Here is an 18,789-nt window from a genome sequence, read left to right as displayed (position 1 = left end):
CAAAAATACTTAGCAGTTATAAGAAAACAACCATTTAAAGTATCTCACAATTTTTGGGCAGCAGGAGTTGCAATATGTCTTGTGCCACTGAAACTGGAGCGAGATCTTTGCAATTATTTGCAAGCCTGATACTGCATTTAGTCTTCACTTGAAAGAATGCCAGTTTTAAATTTTGAAATTGCAAATCCTTAAAAGCATACCTTGGGAATGCTGAATAAGCATACTGCAGCCTCTGAGTCCGTGATATCTGTTCAGAGGCACAGTCATTAACAAGGCTATATGGGAAAAAAACTTTAATCTAATTTTGTTCAATATATACAATATTCAAAAACTCAGGCTTTTCTATCTGGAAAAAAAAAATCCACTCTGTCAGCTTATGCGCAAATGTGCGCCGACAGTAATGAAATGAGCGCGGATTTTTAGGCCCCTTACGATCACATGATACATGAAAAAATCACATGACAGATGCTTTGGGAAAATGACAGCAGTTTTTAGCTTGCGTACAGCCGTGCCTATTATATTAATATTATTTTATGTAGATGTTAATTGTCAACTCGTTGAGTCACAGGTATGGAAAACCGAGTCACCAATGAGGTTGTAGGCTTTTACCGCATTTCCACCCTATTATCACAGCACTGCACCACGATAAAAACCCTATGTTTACATTTTCGCTATTCTAATATACTCTGGCGCTGATGTGCGGCTACATTGTAACTGTCGGTTTAATGCAAGCGAATTATGTCTGCCACCTCAGAATGTTTTGGTACACATACCACGGGCTTTCATTGTTTTGCGAAAATCTTTCAATCGACGGACGCAATGCCAGTGATCATAGAAATATCTACATGTGTTTTTCGATCGTTCTCTTATAGTTATGTCAGATGTGCCAAGGAGAAGTCCAGACTGGCAGCGCTGTTGCCGACCTCTGCATCTCAAATTTAGGCCAGCTGGACGGTCGATGCTGCAAACGAAGAGACAACGCTAGTGACGTCGTCGATATTATTGGGTTAGTTAAAGAGTCAACAGCAATCATCAATAACTATACATCTGTACGATTACTAAAAACAGCATTTGTTTCCTCTGTATTTTACAACCCTTAAAACACCTTAAATTTGTTTGACTTTCAGATTAGATTTATCCAACTGTTCTCTGAGACATCTTGAAGACCTTCATGATGCGTCGATGGCAATATTGATGTACGTAAAAACAGTTTCGTTGAGAAACCGACTTCGTTACTGAAATTGTCTCGCTGTTTTCTGGAACTGAATTTGTTCTCTCGTGCGTTCACAGAGATATTTCCCTGAACCCTCTCTCTAATCTGAGTGACTCAGTATTTCTTGGATTTTACAATTTGGCCAATCTGTAAGTAGATTAAGAATACGGTTATAACACAGGTGTTCAGTTGTTGCCTTTAAGGTAAGATGTCCAAACTTAAACATGTTATATTCTCTCCAGAACACTCCCCTCAAACCTGCAATGTCCAGGGAGCGATGATGCATGGGAGAAGGTAGAGGTCAAAGGTGACCTTCGATTTTGTGAAGGACAGAAAAGTGCCTGCAATCAAACAGGACAAATGTGTAAGTTACCACTGAATATGTTAATCAGCTAATCTGACCTCTGTTAATTTGTGTTGTCATTGTTTAAAACAAACAAACAAACAAGAACAACCCCCAGAATGAACAGGCCCGAATCATCAAAGTCCATGACTTGCATTCTTCTGATTTTCAACCTTTAGTTCATCCAGCAGTGCTTAAGTATGCAAATACTAGTCACACACTTTAATAATGTTACCCCCAAAATTCTGGTTGCTGGTATTGTTAACTTACCACCAATGCATGAACTGGCCCTAAATTGTTTCAATATAAATATTTCTGCTGAACTTCAGTAACCTTCACCTGTGTTTTAATGGCCCTGAGTAATGAGCCAACTACAATTTAAATATGACATCAGCCTTATGTCTCCCACCATTCTTGTGTTAGCATGGGATTGCCCTGAAAACTCCCTCTGCACACCTTATGGCCCAGGTTTCTTTGAGTGTAATTGCGTGGACAATTTCCATGGATACAAATGCTTAAGAGAGGTAAGGACAGGACTTTTATCATCGCCACGTCTTTTTCCTATGTCTCTTGAAAGTATAGTTGGCTGTTGTATAATTGAATACAAATATCTAGTCAGTCAAGGTCAGTAGATGTTATCATTGCTACTCTGTGAATTTCAGGGCCAGTTTCCCACACTAAAGGTATTTGGGATACTGGGTGGATCAACAGTGTTTGTTTCAGCCCTGTTATGGGTCACTCAGAGGCGAAAGGTCAAAGCTATCTGAGCGCTGATTTCCTGAGGGCACCGGAGGATCACTCCAAAGTGTTGAAGGACTGTTTTAATCCTGAATTCTCATTTGGAATACAAACCTTTTGGGTCTTGACGTGCTGGACATTGCACTACAGAGGCTTTGTTGTCTTTCTGGGAAGGCTGAAGGACACTTTGATGAGGACACTTTGAAAAGAAATTGATGTGTGTAGAAGATGCATCACCGACGCAAAAGCTGTTTTATTAAGCTCATCTTTGAGAGGCAGCTACTTCTTTGACTGCAGATTTAGAAATGAGGATGAGCTTTTACTAGACACTGTACATTTTCACATGGTACCTAGGGGTATTTTTGATCTCAAAATGTCATGTTACATCTTTTTTTTTTTGCCAAATATGTTGACTGCTTGCTCACAAACACTGGAAAAAATTTTAATATTATTATCATGCACAGATCAGTGAATAGGGCAGAGGTGAATGAAGTGAAAAAACCCACAGCTGTCAAAAGAACAATATTATAAATGTATCTCTGCTTTTTAATTTATGTCTAACATTTCACCATATGCACAGTTACTGCTTGGTCTTCTATGCCTGTCACATGTCACTTGCAATAAGAAATGTTCCATAAATCAATACTGTTGCTACATTATGCCTGTAAGCTTGAAATACTAGTAAAAAAGGTTAGGTTTGAGGTTTGAATGAGTCTGCATGGAAACTTCTTTAATGTATCTTATGTTACTTCACATCTTTAATAACACCATTTTTATTAGAAAAAAGGGTGAAGTTCAGCCAATTTTTGGTTAATTCCCCCTTTCAATGATGGTGTGACTGTGAAAAGCGGGGCATAAGACCCAGCTTGAAATATTTATATCCTTCGACACATTCTTAATCTGAACCAAGGCACCAGGTTTTCTCCACAAAATCTGTACACACGGACAAACAATTCAAAGCCTGTTCAAGTGCATCAGAGTAAAATCCGTTGAAGTGCCGTTCATTTTGAAACACATTCAATGACAAAATAAAAGCACTGATACCTTGTGTCCTAATTGCACCATGTGGTTTTATACAGTTTTTTAGTTCATTAGTTAGTTCATGCTCTTACTAAGAGAGTGTACCAATCGTATGCTGCTATGTCAGGAGTCGGAGCTCTGGAGTAAACCTTGGGAACGAGGGAATTGCTTACCATCACCTCATCAGTGAGCTGACATGCTTGGGGTTTGAATCCCTATTAGTCAACTGACCTACTGCTACAATGCATTTATTTAGTCCCTGTGTGCTCCTGTACTGATGTAGTGCACTTGTGTCTCTAATACTGAGCTCATCTGTGATAAACATTTCCCAAAGCAAAAGTAGCAAAATCTGTACATGGGAAGACAAGACAAAAATGGTTTGATCCCAACAATGAAAAGAGACAGCAAGACTCCATTTAAAAACTGTTTGCATTTCAGATATTCATTTATTTCATGCCAGAAACCCTGCATATGTGTGTACAGACTATTGGACTCAAAGCCACCCGCCCAGGACCTTCACTGGTCCACGTTTTTCAGTCGTAGCACCACTGGCACTGAAGTGCAGGGGATCATGCCCAGATCTGTAATGACTAGATCCACAAAGTCTGGAGGTGTCACGTCATACACCAAGTTCAGCAAACCCAATAAGCCTCCTGTGGGTGTCTCCATTGTTTTCCAGTGCTCTAAGTGCGTCTTCCCATTTCGAGTCACAATAAGGTCATCTGGGTCATCTGTGGAAAAGGTTAGGGGTAAGGTGTCAAACTCAGAATATTCACTATAATCATTTAAAGATGAGCAATTTTGGAATCGCACTATCTACTGTAACTGCAGTTGTCTTTTCCTTTAAGTATGGCACACCCATTGTGAATAAAAACATAACTGATCAGTCGACAGTGAACGTATGAACTTTACCGAGCTCGTTGGACACGAAGGAGTCGGTCTGCACTCGCTCACAGAACTTGTACGTCTCACAGCAGACCAGTACAGGCACATTGTACGCTTTCGCCACGAGGGCAATCTGGGATGTTCCCACACGGGACATCACGTATCCATTGGCCAGCAGCGCGTGGGCACCCAGGAACACCTTAGAAACCTGCATGGGACAGAAGGTCATAACATTAATGTGCATTTATCATGAATCCGTATCTCACTAAGTCTTCAGCCCGGTTCAAAACCATTCAAATGTCTGGCCAATAATGAGCCAAAGACATGCTCCACAGGATCTTCAAGTGTTGAATTAGGCAGATATTCTCATGCGCCTCTTAAAACAACGTCTGCCAGTGGACCTGCCACGCAGACTAAACACACTGATCAAAAGACAAGTTGTCTGGCAACAGGAGTGAAGGCGAGGAGTGACTCAACTTAGTTATTTATTGAGAGTCCTATAACTCATGGGTGCTCAGGGAGAAGAGAGACACAGCCTGTCTTACACAGCTGGTTACCCAAAGGACTCACGCTAGTGCTGGGCTAAACTGTATTCTGAACTGTTCGGGATTCTTGTCACTGAAACCTGACCAAAATGACTGCATGGGTGACAACACACAGTCTAATGTCCCGTTCAGGTATGGGTTACTTACTTCAGGCAGGATGTAGGACAAGGCAGAGATGAGAACATAGGTACAGCGGATGCCCCTCTTCACCAGACGCCGCAGTGCCTCTCTGCCCTCCAGCCTGGGTCGACTGTCCACCACAATCACTCGGAACTTCCTCTGTTTGTCAAAGGCCTCACACAAAATGTGATTCACAAGTGAGGAACTGAAACAAAAGGAGCAGAGGCTCAGATAGACAACAGTTCATTTCAATGGTTTTATTGTTGCACAAATTTTTTGCTCATCGTTGTTGTGTCCAGGACCATCTGTCTGAGTAAGCAAGCCTTCACCATGAATGTTGCAACACTGCAAGATCGGATTCCAGTCTTGATTTTTCTGTTTGGAGGCTGCTCGGGACTTTGATTAGGTGACCTAAGTGTGTTTGTGTCACACACGTCCCCATATAGCACACCACGACACAGCCTACCCGTTTGTCAAGGGCATTTTCTTAAATAACCAGGAGGCATGAAACAGGCAGTTAAGCCCCATCTACTGCAGCTACTTTTTAAACATTTGTGTTTGACAATTCCAAAGAGCTCGGGCTATAACAAACAAATAACTCTTTGAAATCCAGGTCCACTAATCACCTACCTTTATACTAACCTCAAACTGACCAGCGGGGAAATAACAAACCAAACCATTTCCATGGAAATCATTCACCTGGTTAAAGCCTTTTGTTTATGTCCTAGCTTTAGCATGGATAATACAGCACAAATAAGTAACAATATCGACGAACATTTTCCACATTAGAACATCGGTTTCCTTGTAATTCTTGCAAGCAAATTACTGAACAACCTAGGAGAGATCAGCAAACCTCTTCTGAATTCAGTGGACAAAACCTTCACTTTTAAACATCTCATTATTTTATCAACAACTGTCCGACAGGCATTTAAAGTAGAACTAACCAGAACAACATATTTTTTCCTGGTAATGTTTTGTTAAAACCTTAGTACATGTGACTGTTTATTTTGTTTAATCCACTGGCAGAGTGTTCAGTTGGCCAGATCTCTGGACTGAGGGATGAGATCTGTGATATATTTGAAAAAAAAAGTGTCTTGTGACACAGTTTGTGCCAGTGTTAATATGATATTCTCAAACCACACACCCTTATCCTGCTATTGTAAAGCACCGGCTGTTCCTAAACAAAGATAAGTTTTCTTGTTCACCTCAGCCATTATGGACAAGAATTCTCACGAGAACTGATTCAGCCTGACTGTTATGAGATCGGTTCTACGTTCCAAGAGAAGTAACGCAACCTGGGCTGAAATTGATTCTTCCTGCACAGGATCTGACACTTTGCTTGACCAAACAGACCACAGAAGGTAACCTCTTCTGGCAGCTCGTCACATGTTCTGCTTACAGTGTAGGCACTTATTTTTCCCCAATTCAAGATATTTAATCATTTTCTTATTAACCTCTGTTAATAGGAAAACTGATGGCTTGATAAGTCATATATTAAACTATGCTGTCCCTGTTTAACACAGACTCCACCTCCAATAAAATGATAAAAGATAACATAAAGCAGTAAAGATATATTTAATTTAAAACTCTTACCAGCCATAGACCAGAATGACATCACCGTCGCTGATTTTCTCTATTGCATACTTAGAGATGGCCTGGGCGGCCAGTGTGATCTTCTCCCGGATGTATTTGTCAATACACGTCAGCAACTCCTTCTTCGCCTGTGGGGACAACGAGAGTCACATGTGGACATTATTCTATTGGCCAGTGTTATGTCACACAAAACAATTTAACTGGGATAGCCAAATGACCCCTTAAGTCAAAATCAATCAAAAGTTTCCAAGCTGTGAAGTTGGTCTCTGTGATTAATTTCCCCACTTTGTGTACTTTGTGCAGACAAATCTATTTGTGGTAACAATACTGCTGGTCAGCCAGATAAATGCCGAATCGTTTTAAACAGAATCTCAAAACTCCCACAGTTTCAGGATCAATATACCAGGATCTGACTTGATGGTGCAGTGTTGAGATCCACTATATTTATCATAAATATCCACATATTCACGATTACAATGTCCTCACCTCCTCCTCTTTGCACTGACTGGAAATATTTGAAATCTCTTTCTTGATGTACTTTATGGCATTACCCATGCTTGCTGATAGGGGGCGACATTGATTCAGAAAACTGTGAATGGAGAAAAAACAAAGCAGGTTTGCTCTCATTGCTGCCAAGATAGAAACAGACAACATAGAACACACAGTAGAGAAAAGGAGCGTGCAATGGCATATACAGCTGTAATACAGGGCAATGCTCCAACCTTATGTATGGCTTCAGTCTGTTCACCAGATCTCTGGACAGCTCCTCATTGGGAGGGGTGCTGTAGTCTTGAATAACCTGTATGACATAAAGAGAGGGCTTGACGCATATCTTGTGACGGTCCCATGAGATCAAGCAGTTGGTTTATGCAATTTTAGGTCTCACAACATGGTTCAATCACTGGTTTTGTTCATGGGTTTTAACATACAGATCAACCAGTGTTAATGGTGCAGGTACATATGCAACGTGTAATCTAATTAAGTCACAGTTCGGGTGTGAGATTCAGTGTGCTTGCTTTGGGTCTGATGATAGTGGAATCTTGCTGAATTGGGTCAGAGTGAAGACTAAAGGTTGGTCTGATGAAGACTATAGGCTGGTCTAATGAAGATGAGAGGTTGGTCTAATGCAGTTGGTGTGTACCTGTTTGAAGGCATGCAGAAGGGCCACAGCTCGAGCGTTGGAGCCCGTTATGATGCCCTGAGAGTACTGCAGACCCAGACGCACTACAGACGGGTGGATCACCGTGGCGGGAATGCTGCAAAAGACGTCATGAATTGATTTCAGCCCTCAAAGGACAAGATGTCACAGTGTGCGCTTTTACTTCGTCTGTACTAATATATATGTTTCATCTAATTTAAAAAAATAAATAAAATAAACACAACTTAGATTTGTTTGAATATATTTGGAGGCAAGACTGCATAAATTGCAAATCTGCAGGAAGAAGGTTATCTAGCCATGTTCTCAAGATGCCTTATATCAAGATTCAGTACATGGGAAACAAAAGACACTAAAATTATGTCTGGATAGATTTTGCAGCATCTGAAAGCCCCTTAGAAGTGTCCTTCTGTACCACTGATTCTATTTTTAAGAACAGGGCTGTCTGACTGTAAGGCCAAGACCACCATGCTCTGGATGTCATTACCTGATCTGCTGGGTGAGCGGGGCTTTGCGGCTGTACTGGTGCAGGTGGGAGAACAGGCTGACTTTGTGACCATAATCTAATCTTAGTGGGATCTGGAGAAAACAGAGACGACAAAAGAGTTAAATCTTAACACGTCCAACATGTCAGGAGTCTAGGGAAAACATCTAAAGATCACACCAGGGAGAACAGATAGATCCCTCTTCACATCAAAAGATGGACTGATGGCTGAGACAGACCATCTGATGGATGGAGCCTTGCTGATATGCGTCAGGGCCGGGAACGCCTGCGCAGGCCTCAGGTACTTCACTGGCACTGCAGGCCAGGATCAAAGTCAGCTCGCGCTACGTATGTCCTAACATAAAGGTGGAGTGGGAAAATGAGTCGTTCAAGATTCCCATCTTGGGTAACTCTGTCTGGAGACAGAGGGAACAGGCTGAAAATAGAGGGTGTGTTCTTACATGTCAGAACCAGTGCTTCTCTGCTGCGGATTTTTTAAAATTGACGTACAAACAAGAACCCACAAATTATAGACAGTACACGCAGACTCCCAAACACTACAATTACCCATAATAGCTTACTATTTTACATAAAACATTAACATTAAACTCAAAAAAAAAAAAAGAAAAAAGCTCCAAGTACACACGTCTAGAGAAAGACTTCAGCACATCACATACAAGTAACACAAAGCAACCAATCAATACATCTGAGGAGAAAGAGAGAGAGAGAGAGAGAGAGAGACAGAGAGAGAGAGAGGAAAATGCACTTCAAAAGAAGAGCACGGCATGCACTGCACACAGACAATGGAGGCAGACCTTGACTCCTGACACCTTTAAACTGACACTCTGCCCTGGCCTCTGAAAGAAAGGGAAGGTGAGGTATGAGCAGTGAGAGAGCAGGGAGACCAATGTTCAGCACGAGCCTCCTTCCTGCGAGATGAAGTCCCGTAGAGAGAGACAGGCTGATCAAACTGCCGAGCTAATGTGTGATCAGTATCATCTGAACTAGTCAACCCTGATCTCAAAGAACTCCCTGTTCTCAAAAGCTGTATCTCCATGCATGTGGTGTTGTCGTTAATGTTCTGCAATCTGATTAGACACATTCTCTGCATGAGCAGTTTACCTGCATGATTAAGTACGATGACTTAAAGTATTCCAGTGCAGAGGAAAAAAGATAACTTAGAGTTTACAAAGCCCTGAAGCTATGCATAATTTTTTGCAAAACAGGTTTTGCACCAGTTCAAGTGCAGGTAGGATGCTGTCGTGATGTGGTAATGAACTTCATAAAGGGACATAATCATGTCTTTGCTTTCTCATAAATGGAATGCCGTATTATTCCACTGATGGTGATGAGAACAATAAATGTCATACTCAGAATCAGTTATCACAAATAGCAATCTCAATAAAAGCGGTCACTGAGGTCCATTTAAAATTAATGACGCTGTTATGAATGGCAAACACGCTTTCACAGTCAGAACACCACCGCAGTCCATGCAGGCCATACAAAGGGATCTGACCTGCTGTCGTTCTAGCTTCTTGGCCAGCTTTTTCACTGCCGCGGGGTCATCGACTTGAACGTGTTCTGGCAACCGTTTCACCACTGGAGGAGGAGGAGACAGATGGCAGACGTGAGTAGACCTCAGTACACAACATCACTGACGCATTTGGATCTTGATTGCATAAAATGGTTTTAAGAGTGAGTCAGAATGACATGTTTGGTGAGATGAGCTTGTTTCATAGAGCTGAAGCCAATGCATACTGCATTCCTTTTCATTCACATCAGTTTCTAACTGAGTGTAGACTGGTATGTTATTGCCACCTACAGGTCAAGTGGTTGCTCTACTTATAGCCATTACAAACCCTTGGTCAAACCACTGCTTGTTTCAATGTCAGTAAATGCAAGAGGACAAAAATGGAACTGTCTCCTATTTATGAAACATTGCTGTTTTAGTGCTTTCAGAAAATACACAGCCTAAAGTACTTATCTAAAGTCAAACTCCATTCTTGATATTTTGCATTTCTAGCTGTAGTTAGGATTAGGGTATGATAAAGTCTCTTTGTGGCCTGACCACTGTATTTCTGTTTGCTCTCGACAAACTTTCATTGGAACTGCTCATTCACTGCCCAGATTGATACATGCTGATTTAGAAAGGTTCACTTATTTTCCCTTACATTTTCAGACCCATACAAAAACACTGTGGCTGGGGAGTGTGTAGTTTCAACCACAGCAGACGATGTCTTTTGACCACGAGACATGATGTCATTCCCTAAAATTTCCATGCCAACATCGCTTTACACCACTGTTCATTTTAAAAGTACTGACAGCTGAGCAGGCTTCCACACCGAAGCCCCCGCAAAACATCGCTCCGCTCTGAAAGTCACCGAGATCTCACGCTGTGGCTATGGCAACAGGAAGATACGGGGCCCACCCAGCATGCCTTATATGATTATGAGCCTGACTGCATATTAATGACTTAATTACTTCAGGAACCACTCCTGTGTGGCCACTTAAAATACAACTTGCATTCCACATCCACTCCAGTGTTTACTCTATTTTGGCAGTTACCCTTTACACAGGAGTTCTGAGCACTTCTAGGACAGAGTTTGAACTAGGTCTAAGACTCTTAGAAATCAATACATACACCCAAGATGGGTCACTGGTCTGGATAAGATACATTCAGGGCACAATACAGATGAGGAGCGTCAAATGTTAGCACCAGGTAGAAGATTCCAACTGGCATAACCAGGATTTGTTTGTGTTTTCAAGCCAGGAAATTCAGTACTAGCAAAATATATATATTTTAAAGGAGTGCTCCATAGTTTATTTCTTCTACACCAGGTGTCATAGAGTGATTCCTCTGGGGCCTGATAAGAAATGAGTGCTGGATTCAGTTTGCTAGACACGGGAGCCAAAGGACTTTGAGGTGAGAAACACTGTTCCAATAACAGCTCTTAAAACAGCTGTAATGTTACTTGCCTGGCTGTAGTTCGTTCTGTGGGGGTTTAGCTTTGCTGCTGGCGCCCTGCTGTCCTTGCTCTTTCTTGCCATGTCTGGACGACCGTTCTGCTTCTTGTCGTGCTCGTCGTTCTGCCTTCAGCTCTGCTTTGCTCTTGCTGGGCTTGTCCGAGACCACGGGAGACTCGGACACAGGTGTGGTCACCGGTGCAGGTACTGATGGGGCTTTAAAAAAAAAAATTAAAAAAAAAAAAAAAAAGACAATGACAGTTCACACACATTTGTGAAACAAAAAGAATTTCGTGTTGAGTTCAATTAACATTTCGGTGTCTGCATGATGGGAACTCATTTCAGTGGCTTCCAGCTGGACAGTGCTGTGGTACCTTTCTGTGCTGAGCTTTGTGTAACTGCTGGTGAAGCAGCCGATGCTGAGGGTTTCTTCTCCTTCTCTTTTTCTGATGGGCCCTTGTCCTCCTTCTTGTTTTTCTTCTGTTGTTTCTTCTCTTTCCTCAGACGTTGCTTCTCCTCTTTAGACAACTCCTTCCCTTCATTCTTCAGGTGAAAAAAGAAAATAAGATGTACAATTAAAGACGATGTTAAAACAATTTCCCCATGGTTTGTAATAAGGAACTTCTGATGTCAACGAAAATAACAGACTTACTTTCGCCCGAGCGATTTCTTGTTTCCTCGCATCAGCTCCATCTGTGACGGAACCAAGTTGATTGTTCAATACCTTACATCACTATTAGCTGATACACAACAAAATTAATAACTTGAGAGATAAACGCTTACACACAGTGAGCACGCAGTGTACAATGACAGCAAATATTCGTTCAACAGCAGCTAGAGATAACTAGCTGAGCTGTAGCTAGTTGGTGGTCGCATGTGATCAACAATACTTTCTCTTAGCATAAATTTGAAATACAAGAAAACTAATGTATACGCGTTTTGCACGTAAAAAGGAATGGTGATGTTCCCTTAAATGTGACAAGAAAACGTGTGGCATGATGCAATTCCCTGTGATAATACATATGACTTGACTAGCTATGCTAATGTTCCAAGCTGTGTCACTCATGAGAACAACGTGCAAATAAACATTAAGCACACTTCATGAGTGGCGATAGCCATATAAGTCAATTTTGTGAATCCACACACAATTCATCTAAGAAATAAAAAGGTCTAGAGCGGTACTTAATGATTTTACCGGGAGTGTGGTTGATGCTGTCATTCCGTTGGATTCCCTCTGACTCCTCTGCGTCAGCCATGTTTCTGTCTTACTACTACACTCTGAAAACTCTCTGACCAAACCAGCACAAAATACATATATCGCCCCCTAGCGCTGAAGGAGACCTCAAGCGCGACCGTCGTAGTCGCAGGATAATTTCGCTCTTGGATGATTTTTATCCCCGGCGCCAGCCTTTGGTCAACTTTCAACAGAAATTTTGGCCAGTTTAATGAAACGATTAACAAAGAGACTTATCAATAGAAACATTAAATTCCTGTACACTTACAGAAAATATGAGTCGATGACTAAAAATTGTTGATGAAAAACAATTCGAACACTGACATGAGTAGAAAATCATTATTAAGTTTATTTAACACTGTTGACCTCACCATAAAAGGTACTATAGCCTGCACATTTCAGAAAAGAATTTATGCACAGAAAAAATGCAGACTTCTGCATATAAGTACAGTTCTACATAGACACTGGGTGATATTGCAGTGAGAGATCGCTTCAGGGCACCTTGTAGTTTGTCTCTGTATGCACTAAAAGTTTCAATGTATGCATGTATCTGAGAGCAGAATAGTAAAATACAGTATTGAGTGAGGAAATAAAAAACAATGTGCCTGGGATGACAAAACACTGTTTTAAACTCTGAAATTCAGCACAGTCATACCATCTGGACAGGTATTTGATGGTTCATTATTGCAGCTCAGAAGAATTTTCAGCAATGATTTACCACATCATGTTGAATATTGTCAAGAATTACTTAGATTTATGATCTTCTATTTTGGATTTACAATCCCCTCTCATGGGCTGAGAAGAATCTGTGCTCAGCAGAATGTGTGTGTGTGTGTGTGTGTGTGTGTGTGTGTGTGTGTGTGTGTGTGTGTGTGTGTGTGTGTGTGTGAGAGAGAGAGAGAGAGAGAGAGAGAGAGAGAGAGAGAGAGAGATGAGGGGGCTGGGTTAAGAAACAACCATAAAATATACAGATTATGTTCCTTCAAAAGTAGGCTGCATTTTCCAACTTGAATTATATAACAGGGTCAATGTATATGTAAATCAATGCTTAATGACAGTTTTTAATCATCAAGAGGCCAGTACTCATAGAAATGTTGTTTGTCCCATTTATTGTGTTGGTTTTCATTATATCTATAACGACACATCACAGATGAAGAGAGTTACCAAATATACAGCACAAATGCATACACAGTATGTGAATCACTTTTTAGATTGTGTTTCTCTAAAAAAAAACATGACACAATAGATAATAACGTTAAAAAATGATTTAAGTCTGGCTTTGAATCTAATAATAATTTTAACTTTAAAATCTATATTTTAGTGGCATTTTGGTGAAACACATAAACCATCACCTCAGATCCTGATAATGCTTTTGACAGTCTGCATAAACATAAAAAATTGCTTTTCAATTAAGAATTAAAGCCATAAAATCAAAGCCATATACATCAGTCGGAAAGTTACAGCACATCTCAGAGATCTCAGAGAGTGAGGATCACTGATAACTTGAAAAGAATTTCTCCCTCGTTAGTAGTTCATCAATTTGTGCAAATATTATTAAACTTTTGAACTGTGAGTTTAACTTCAGTGAAATCATATTTGATTCAATCCCTCAAGAAATTAATCTGGCACACTGTTAAAGTAACATACTATTAAAGATTTGTAGAGCATGAATGTGATGAGTAAATGCAACAAACATAATTTTCATGGAAGCATCATTGATTAACCATTTTTTTTAAAAAAAACAAACAAAAAAAACATTTCACTCTCAGATTCACACAATTGTTTAAAATTTATCTCCAAACAAATCCCATTTCCCTGAATTATCTATGAGTAAAATCAATACGGTCAAAACATTTTGAGAGGAGAAATTTGATAGGGCACACCACAGCCTTTTCTCTCCACTTTTGGTTGTAGGCTGAATTCACGGCGCAGTAGCTGGTTGAAGGGGACCAAACCTCACAGACACACCTGATTTGGTTCCGTTTTACCAGCCACAGCAAGGCGTGTTGCTTCAGAACATTTGACAGAGAGATAGAGACAGAGGGAGGGGTGCCGACGATGCTTATTTTGGGAACCACCTTGCCTCTATTTGCCAAAGTGCTCCAACTGGCCTTTATCTGTTGGTGAAAAAAGAAAACAAGAGGGTTACATTTTGCGTAAAATAGCAGCATGATAGGAGTTACGTAAATGGTCCGGTAATATCTTTATTTAATAGATTACGCTCTGCAAAGTGTCTGCCCTACTTCTCACATGATAAATTTGTCATCAAACATAATTATGGCACTTTGTGGTCATTTTAATCTGACTAAGCCTTACTTATTAAGACCTTACAAAGTCCAAACTGGTACAAAGCTGGCACTTGGAAGAGCTATCATTGTCTCTTTGGGTCGACCTCCTCTGTATTTTCAGGAACCCCTGCAGACTTCCCCCACAGGAACAACACAGAGAGCAGCAGCTGTGCTCCGTCAATCTGTCCTGCCTGTCAATGACTGGAGGTCAGCGAGACAGGATCAGGGTGTAGAAACCCTGAACACATGCCTGTGCCAAAACGTCCCATATACACCATCGCGTTACCAACTGTCTGACGGCCAGCATATGTGCTCATATGTGTACATGTGTGCTTTTTTATGTGCATATCTGTGGCTGACTACTCAGCTGGAGTTACCCCAATATACAGTCCTGAAAAACACATGATTTTTAATAGGTCTGCATGTGTATTGACATACACACAGTAGTTGGCTTTGAGGATTAGAACATACTTTTTGGTTACCTGTAAGCTTTTAGATGAAATGACTGTTTAACATGGTGATTATGTCCCCTTGAAACCACACACTTCCTTACATTCCATAACTGGAGTATTCATATGGGGATATAAGGAAGCATGTCTTCACAAAGGGCAACAACTGGATTTCACTGCCTGTACAGACAAAGTGGCCTTTCATTTGGGACCACATCATGTCACAACACCCTTACACTCATGCAACAGCAGTTGACAGTCACAATCAAAGAACCCCTAACGACATCTTGTAGACGTAATTTTTCAACGGAAATTAACCATGTTTCAGGACATTTAGATAACTAAGAGTCAAGTAGTTTTAAACAGAATCAAGAACATTTCAGCTGGCTGATAATTTACATTAATTTTATATTTCTCTTATGTAGATTGTTTGTTTTAACACCACAAGGACTTAAGGAATTAGGCGTATCATAAATGACTCATAAGTGCCTAAAGAGGACACGGGAAGGCTGAGATGAAGATTGACAACCAAACTCTACATGCATATTCACAATGTCATTACAATTTGTTGAACTTCTCCATTACCTCTATGAAATGTCCTGATCCCACATGTGTTCCATCACTGAAGAATTCTTAGCACCGTTGGTCCTTTCTGGTGGTGCTAGTCCACAAGAGAGAGGACATAGCTGGAAAATTAGGCCATCAGGGTTGGACAGGAGACTTCACATCTTATCTAAACTCAACTCAAGCTCATCTGTCTCACCCTAAGGTGGAGTAGCTCCAACCTCCTCCCATATGTGTGTTGGGAGGTCACTAAAAAGGTTGTGAGCCTGTGGGTCACCTTTCAGCCCAACTGTACTGCTTTGACATTCACAGAAGCCAAATTCCTCTCTTTTACATACCTTCAGATGTGGAAGACAGGTGCCTAGATTACAGAAGATCAAAGCCAAACAATGACACCTCACATTAGAGCATGGTGATAAACACACACACACCTGTTTCCTGTAAGAGAACTTTGATATCACTTTTTTTTTTCTACATCAGGTATATCCTTGCAGGAGGTGTCATATCCTGTGCTCCCCAAAGCGTGGTGATCCTCATAAAAATCGGTGAAACCAGTAAGTTTCATCTCTCACTCATAAAACTGGACAAATGGCAGGTGACACTCTCCAGTCAACCAGTCTTTTTATTCTGCCAGATAAATATTGCAATCAAGCAACTGCAAATTATCTGTGATGGCCTCAACAGAGTAAGCAGCTTGTATTTAAGATTACAACTCCCTCAAGGGAAATATATCCATTTTAGGCTTACAACTAATTCTGAGTAAGCTAACATATCCAATGATGAACAAAGGTTTAACAGTTTACCTCAAGAACCGTACAGCATTAATTCCTTAAATGGCCCCCCAGTTTTGTATCTGAAACAGAAACGGAAAAAAATCCAAACGCTACTCCATCTCCTCCTTAACCTGGAGCAGCCTGTCTTAAATAAGATCAAAAACTCCCTATTTCCATTACCCCTTCCTAAAAAAACACCCTATCCTCCTGTAAACTACACTACTCTTCACACCTCTTTCCCTCCTTCTGTCCTCCCCTGCTGTGCTGCCGTGCTGTCCCATCCTCCTCTCTGTCCAACTTGTGGATTCTGCCTAGACCTGCCCTCACGCTCTTTGCCTTTTCTAGTCCCTGTCTCCCCCCCTCTGTCTCAGCGGCCTCCCACCTGTTGGTGTCTTTTAGAAGCCTGGGCCTCTCCTGCGCCTCCTGTCCAGCCCAATCAGTGCTGTGACAGGGGAGGGTGAGTCTGTGATCTCACACCACTCAGCTGTTCACACTGGGCTTGGGACACCCAACACCCACCCCTTTTTACACTGAATTTCAATAGCTCTTTTAGAAAAAGGCAAAGGCAAGGCCCTGGAAGCAACTGGGAGCCGATTTTTTTACGAGCTATACAGTAGAGCAGCTAGTACAGTAGGCTAGTCTTGAAACAGATTTACGTTAGTGGAAGCTGTGATCCACTAAGCGAAATTCAAACACTTAACCAGATTCATAATCAAAGCACCTCAATTTATCTACAGTAAGTTTGTAAGTGTTAAGTCTTAAACGTACTCATAAAAGTATCGTGTTTGGCAGCACAAGTTTTAAGGTGCATATAAATAATGATTACTGTGTTTCCCACACGTGCATGATGAAATAAAATATCACACTGAATATACACCTCCTTCATATTGGGAAGAGTTTACTAAATAGACCTGTCAATGCGTGAAAGTGCATGCTGATATACTAATTTCCTTATGTATGATACAGTTGCCACAGTAAACCTGAAAAGATTTACTTCAAAATTAAAAGACAGATTACAAGGATTACAATAAAGTCATTCAGCATAATTATTGCCGAACAACAAGCTCCTATAATATTGCATGGGAGGAGCAGTTAACAGATCATTGCTTATCATTTATGCTAACAGAAACACTGAGGGAATTTTAGCAGGATTAAAGCTAATTATGATGGCAGCACTTCAGATTGTTGACAATTGAGAACGAATTTATATGCCACCTTTAATCAACCACTGGCTTAAGGCCATGTATAACACTTGAATATTTAACACTACAGTATAACATTTAAAATGTGATTTGAACGATAAATGGGAATACAAATATATATATATATATATATATATATATATATATATATATATATATATATATATTGTAATGGTCTGTCCACCTATAATGATCTAGCTCAGCCTTTGAGGAGAAACGGGAGAGCTCAGGATAAATTTTCCCCTGCAACAAACATGGCAGTAACTCTGAACTCAACACCTGTGTTCTAAAACGAGAATAAGCAACAGGAGCTCCAGCCCCATTCACAGAAAGCCAGGGCTCTGGAAGAGGCTTACTCTGAAACCCAATGCCCCATGCTATTTTAATACTACATAGCCTCTAAAATAGCAACTAACTGCACTACAGGCATTTTCCTCCCATGAAGGGATGTCACTAAGCTTAATGAACAATTATTGTTTATAGTTTGCAGCTACCCACTTGATACCTGACAAATGCAGTATTTCCATACACTTGATACCTACAAATGCAATGTTTCCCAATGACATGACGCTCACAAATTAGATATTTCCACAAACCTGATATGTCCAAGTTTGATTTTTCCACTCAATCAGCATTTTCAGCCAGATCATTAGCCAAAATTATGCTGCAACATTTTTAATCAGGTCACAAATGTATATGATTTTAGGGAGGCTTTGAAGTAAAAAAAAAAAAAAAAGGTCTAACTTCAGAGAAATGTGGCCAGTATTCAGTAATTATGCAGAATTTTCAATGTGTTTTGACCTGCAAAATTTTACCACTATGTACCATTTAACTAGATGAGCTGTATGTAATATGTACCAGTTAACGAATAGGGAGCAACACCGCACAGTATTCTGTGCAGAGTACACAGCATAAGCTAGTTGCCAGGTGTATTTTGGGGTTTAAGGTAAAAATGAGACCCAATTGTTACCAGGTTTGAGAGCCAGCGAGCGAGCAAGAGAGAGAGAGAGAGAGAGAGAGAGAGAGAAAGACTGATTACTGTTTGGGAAATATGTCAGCTCCAAATTCAGTTGCTGGGTTTATTTTTAACTCTAGAACTCAAGCTGGGCCCCATCGTGCTAATAACTTTGTTCACCTCTGTCACACAAATTTGTCATCCAGCAGGAACTCCCATGCCTTTCCAGAGGTCGTTGCCTTACCCTCCTGGGGGCTGATTTA

General features: G+C 40.7%; 2 protein-coding genes across 4 annotated transcripts; one reads left to right on the top strand and one right to left on the bottom strand.

Moving 5' to 3' along the window:
- Positions 1 to 570: 570 nt before the first annotated feature.
- Positions 571 to 2,547, top strand: atraid (all-trans retinoic acid-induced differentiation factor). Its single transcript, XM_030772163.1, has 7 exons — positions 571 to 597; positions 873 to 1,006; positions 1,128 to 1,196; positions 1,291 to 1,362; positions 1,456 to 1,577; positions 1,980 to 2,080; positions 2,219 to 2,547. The coding sequence occupies exons 1-7, from the start codon at positions 571 to 573 to the stop codon at positions 2,321 to 2,323; spliced, it is 630 nt and encodes a 209-aa protein (XP_030628023.1). The 3' UTR covers positions 2,324 to 2,547.
- Positions 2,548 to 3,748: 1,201 nt separating this feature from the next.
- eif2b4 (eukaryotic translation initiation factor 2B, subunit 4 delta) lies at positions 3,749 to 12,342 on the bottom strand. 3 transcript variants are annotated; one of them, XM_030771419.1, is made up of 14 exons: positions 12,244 to 12,322; positions 11,714 to 11,738; positions 11,436 to 11,604; positions 11,074 to 11,277; positions 9,614 to 9,696; positions 8,913 to 8,954; positions 8,101 to 8,192; positions 7,599 to 7,713; positions 7,180 to 7,256; positions 6,944 to 7,046; positions 6,458 to 6,585; positions 4,892 to 5,069; positions 4,227 to 4,407; positions 3,749 to 4,045 (listed from the first exon to the last, which is right to left on the bottom strand). In XM_030771419.1, the coding sequence occupies exons 1-14, from the start codon at positions 12,315 to 12,317 to the stop codon at positions 3,831 to 3,833; spliced, it is 1,686 nt and encodes a 561-aa protein (XP_030627279.1). In that variant the 5' UTR covers positions 12,318 to 12,322; the 3' UTR covers positions 3,749 to 3,830. The 3 variants fall into 3 exon arrangements, with proteins under 3 accessions (XP_030627279.1, XP_030627278.1, XP_030627280.1); XM_030771418.1 differs by lacking the exon at positions 8,913 to 8,954 and having other exon boundaries at positions 11,714 to 11,754; positions 12,257 to 12,342; XM_030771420.1 differs by lacking the exon at positions 8,913 to 8,954.
- Between the last annotated feature and the right edge of the window lie 6,447 nt (positions 12,343 to 18,789).

The sequence above is a fragment of the Chanos chanos genome, chromosome 4 (genome assembly GCF_902362185.1).
Source record: "Chanos chanos chromosome 4, fChaCha1.1, whole genome shotgun sequence".
Lineage (NCBI taxonomy): Eukaryota > Metazoa > Chordata > Actinopteri > Gonorynchiformes > Chanidae > Chanos > Chanos chanos.
Note: the sequence above shows the minus strand (reverse complement) of the source record. Positions and strands in the feature narration are given on the sequence as shown.

Bases quoted from the DNA above. Each gene is read 5' to 3' on its own strand.
- atraid (XM_030772163.1), top strand. From the start codon at position 571: ATGGAAAACCGAGTCACCAATGAGGTT. The intron at 598-872 runs GTAGGCTTTTAC...GTTCTCTTATAG, and splicing joins ACCGAGTCACCAATGAGGTT to TTATGTCAGATGTGCCAAGG. The intron at 1,363-1,455 runs GTAAGTAGATTA...TATTCTCTCCAG, and splicing joins TTTTACAATTTGGCCAATCT to AACACTCCCCTCAAACCTGC.
- eif2b4 (XM_030771419.1), bottom strand. From the start codon at position 12,317: ATGGCTGACGCAGAGGAGTCAGAGGGAATCCAACGGAATGACAGCATC. The intron at 11,605-11,713 runs GTAAGTCTGTTA...TTTCACCTGAAG, and splicing joins AAGAAATCGCTCGGGCGAAA to AATGAAGGGAAGGAGTTGTC. The intron at 9,697-11,073 runs GCAAGTAACATT...CTCCTCCTCCAG, and splicing joins ACAGAACGAACTACAGCCAG to TGGTGAAACGGTTGCCAGAA.